This window comes from Phascolarctos cinereus, unplaced genomic scaffold (genome assembly GCF_003287225.1).
Source record: "Phascolarctos cinereus isolate Bilbo 61053 unplaced genomic scaffold, phaCin_HiC Scaffold_5;HRSCAF=322, whole genome shotgun sequence".
Taxonomy (NCBI): Eukaryota; Metazoa; Chordata; class Mammalia; order Diprotodontia; family Phascolarctidae; genus Phascolarctos; species Phascolarctos cinereus.
The window spans coordinates 245,227,111-245,231,124 of NW_027555958.1; the positions used below are offsets into that span (position 1 = coordinate 245,227,111).

Below are 4,014 nucleotides of genomic sequence, written 5' to 3' on the forward strand. Positions count from 1 at the left end.
CAGGCTGAGGCTGCTGTCCTGACACTAGATAGGACTCCCTACTGAGTGTCACGAGTTCTTCCTCAGTCCTTCTCTGATCTCTCAAAAGAGCCGAGACCTGTGGTGTCCTCTGGGCTGAGGAACTTGCCTGAGCAACTGGTGATGCAGTCTTAAAGTATTGCAATGATTGGTTCATCCTCAGTGGTAAGGACGGTGATTAGAGGATAGAGTGTGGGCAGTTATAGGCTCCGGGCTAACTTCTGTAGGGGAAGTTTGGGAGTGTGGAAGGAAATTAGCTCGGCTGGGGTAGGAGGTTGGAGCCCAGTGTGTGAAATAAAAAGCCAGACATGGGACCTGAGCAAAGCCTGGGAGCTATGCTGCTACTGCTGCAGCTACAGTCATCCCTGCTTTTATCCCTGTCCTGGGGAGCCACTCCAGGTATGAAGTGGGCATTGCGCTGAGGTGCAGAGTTAGTGGGAACCGAGCATCAAGGAAGCCATTCTAATATGTGGGGAAAGGAGAGGAATATGCTGCCTATGTGGGGAGATCTATTGTTCTTTCTCCTATATCTCCTCGTCCCCCCCTTAACTCTTGAGGCTACTTCCCCCATATTGTCAAGAGGTGAGAATAGTCCTTTCAGGGGGGAGGGGAGATAGGGAGATGGAATTTAGATATCAAGGAATGTGACTAGATGATCCCAAGGTCACATCTAGGTCTAAACATCTAGGGAAGAACTTCCCTATGCAATGTGGATTACATAGTAACGTAGGGGGACCATTGAAGCTTCTTCCTTCACCTCTAATCTTCCCTGTAAGGGCTGGGGATTTTGCTCTTCACACAATATAGCAGATAGGGAGAAGGAAGTTAGAACCCATTTGTGGGCAGATGGGAGTAGAATTGCCATGAATTTCTCTTCTCCTTGTTGAGAGGGGGGGCCCTAAATCACAAGGGCTGGGATAGGTTCGCACTCATGCCATCTCTTCAAGCAGGTGCTGTGGACACTAAGTCAAAGGCTGGGTGTGACAAGGGACAGGAGGGAAAGAGGGTCTGTTCTTTTCCTGACTGATGTCTCTGGTCCATCTTCTCAGCAGTGTTGGCATCATTATTGGAGAATAGCCTACAGAACTACACGTTCTCTCACACACTGTTCTGCCAGGATGAGGATCCTGTCCTGAGTCTGTCAGAGGCCTTCAATGAAGACCAGCTCTTCTCCTTTGACTTCTCCAGGAACTCCCGGGTGCCCCGGCTGCCTGAGTTTGCTCCTTGGGCCAGTGACAAGGGAGATATCGAGGCCATAAAAGCTGACCAGCGGCTCTGCCAGGAACTGCAAAAAGAATTGAGTAAACTATTGGAAGGCCACATCCCTGAGGCTAGAGGTGAGGGGTCAACATGGGGGGAAAAGGTTGTAGTCCCTGATTCTTCTTTCCCCTAAGTCCCCACCCTCCTTCCCAACTCTTGAACTCTGATTCTGATTTTGCTTCTTGTGTTTGAAGCCCAATCTGAAGGTGGGGGGAGGGTAAGAGACCAGACAAACATTCCAATTAATTTACCTGACTTGTGTGGAATGGCTGACACTGCACTTAGCACTGGGGACAATATAGAGCAAGTATACGGCATGGTCTACCTCTCACCCTCACTCCCGTGGCTGGGATCACCATCATCCAAATACTTACTAGCTGTGTGACCATGGGTAAGTCACTTCATTTCTGCTTGCCTCAGTTTCTTCATCTGTAAAAGGAATATAATAATAATAGCATCTACCTCTCAGGGTTGTTGCGAGGATCAAATGAGATAATGTTTGTAAAGTACTTTGCAAACCATAAAGTGCTAGATAAATGCAAGCTGTTGTTATTATTATTGCTATTATCAATAACAATAATCCAAATCTAGTTCTGAAATTGTTGGAATTGCTCCTTTGATGAAAGCCCTTCTTTTTGCCCCAGTCCTTCACCCCACCTTCAGCTCCTATAACCCACCTTTCCTCTGTTGCCTTCCTCCTTCCTCCTATACACAGCCCCCAAACCAAATACCCACCAGACCACTTCTCCCTCCATTATCATCCTCATGCTTGTTTCCTCTACCACCTTCCTCTAGGAAACCCTGTGGCTGAAGTTTTCACTCTGGAGCCCCTGGAGTATGGGAAGCCCAACACTCTCATCTGCTTTGTTAGTAATATCTTCCCACCTCAAGTAACTGTGAGCTGGCAGTACCAACAAGTCCCTGTGCAAAGCAGCAGCCCTACTTTTCTCTCAGCTATAGATGGACTTGCCTTCCAGGCCTTCTCTTATCTGAACTTCACACCCACATCCTCTGATGTCTTCTCTTGCACTGTGACCTGGGAAGGTGACCTCTTCAGCACTATAGCCTTCTGGGGTAAGGTCCTCCCTCCTGGTGCTTGGGTACCCTAGGGGAAGGGAAGGAATGGCATATGGATATCTATGAGGGAGGAGCCTCCTGTCCTTCTCTTTCCCTCCTTGAACTCCAACATAATCCTCAAGACCTCAGTTTCCCCTTTAGCCTTTCCTTCCTAGATCTGTCTACTAGACCATCCCTTTTCTGCCCTGGAGCTGAATGCTGACTCTGCCCTTTTTCCTTGTGTCCAGTGCCTCAGAATCCTATACCCTCTGAATTGTTGGAAAATATATTGTGTGGCATTGCCCTTGGCTTGGGAATTGTTGGCATCATAGTGGGTACTGCGCTCATCATCTACTTCCAAAAACCATGTGCAAGTGGTGCAGGTAAGAAGGCAGGGGATAACTGGAGGGAGGGTGGAATGAACCTAAGATTGTAAGGAGTGAGACCAGAGGCAAAGGAGGAACAGCAGCTCATGCCATTAGTCAAGGGCCATGTAAAGGATGTCGGGTCTTTTGTTAGGTACTAAGTGGAGAATCAGAAGAAACAAATATTATCCCTGCCTTTAGGGAGTTTATCTTTTAGTTGAGAAGCCAGAACCCCATCTCTTACATACATAAAATCAACATAAATATAAACCTATAACATAAACGTGTATGTATATATGCATATGGGGCAGCTAGGTAGTACAGTGTATAGAGTGCAGGGTTTGGAGTCAGGAAGACCTCAGTTTAAATCTGGCCTCAGACACTTACTAGCTATGTGACCCTTGGCAAGTCACTTAACCCTGTTTGCCTCAGTTTCTTCATCTGTAAAATGATCTGGAGAAGGAAATGGCAAACTACTCTTTACCAAGAAAACCCCAAATAGGGTCATGAAGAGTCAGACATGGCTGAAACAACTGAACAACAACAAAGATATATATGTATGTGTGTATATGTATACACACACACACACACACATATATATGAATGAACATACATAGGAGTGAATTATAGGATTTGTGATATGGGGAAGAATAAGGAGCATAATATGGATAATATGGTCGAGGGAGGTTGTAGGGAAAGCTTTGTTGAGAATATGCTTCCTAGGTAGAAGACATGCTATCTGACACTGAGCCAGAGTGTGATGCAAGCAAACAATAGGAGTTTTAGGTATAGGGGTTTTAGGTAAGGGAAAGATCTGTCCAACTAATAACTCATTCCTTCCTCAGACTGAATTGTTGGTACCTCAGCCTGGCTTTTTTCACTTCTGTTGCAACCACTACTACAAAAGGCATTTTTTCCAGGGATTTCCTTCTGAGAAGAGATGAGGTCCCCCCGGAGCTGGGAATCCACAGGGCAGAGGCCCTTCCACTGGGGATCTCAGAGGGTCCTTTCCTGTATTATACTTTCTCCCCTATTTGTGACAATAAAGGTTATTTCTTAATGTCTGATGTAGTCACTTTCAAAATGGAAATAATGTTTGCTATAGGACTTCTCCACCTTAATGTCCCTCAGTCACTTCAGATTGACTGTATATATGTCAGTTTTCAGAAGATATTTCCTTATAACTAGAGCTATCCCAAATTGCAGTGGGCTGCCTCAGCAAGTAGTGACTTCCTCATCACTGGAGACTTTCAGTGGAAGGCTATTCAGGTTTATTTTTCTGGAATTCAGCTTCTACCCCCAAAAATTCTCTTTC

The 4,014-nt window shown here is 45.9% G+C and overlaps 1 protein-coding gene across 2 annotated transcripts; it reads left to right on the forward strand.

The window, feature by feature from the left end:
* The first annotated feature begins 238 nt into the window (after positions 1-238).
* On the forward strand, positions 239-3,759 carry LOC110199460 (HLA class II histocompatibility antigen, DM alpha chain). Of its 2 annotated transcripts, none has more exons than XM_020974335.2 (5): positions 239-417; positions 1,068-1,355; positions 2,074-2,352; positions 2,583-2,717; positions 3,545-3,759. In XM_020974335.2, exons 1-5 carry the CDS (start codon positions 327-329, stop codon positions 3,547-3,549), a joined length of 798 nt encoding a protein of 265 aa, XP_020829994.1. In that variant the 5' UTR covers positions 239-326; the 3' UTR covers positions 3,550-3,759. The 2 variants fall into 2 exon arrangements, with proteins under 2 accessions (XP_020829994.1, XP_020829995.1); XM_020974336.1 differs by having other exon boundaries at positions 240-417; positions 1,071-1,355.
* Positions 3,760-4,014: the final 255 nt, after the last annotated feature.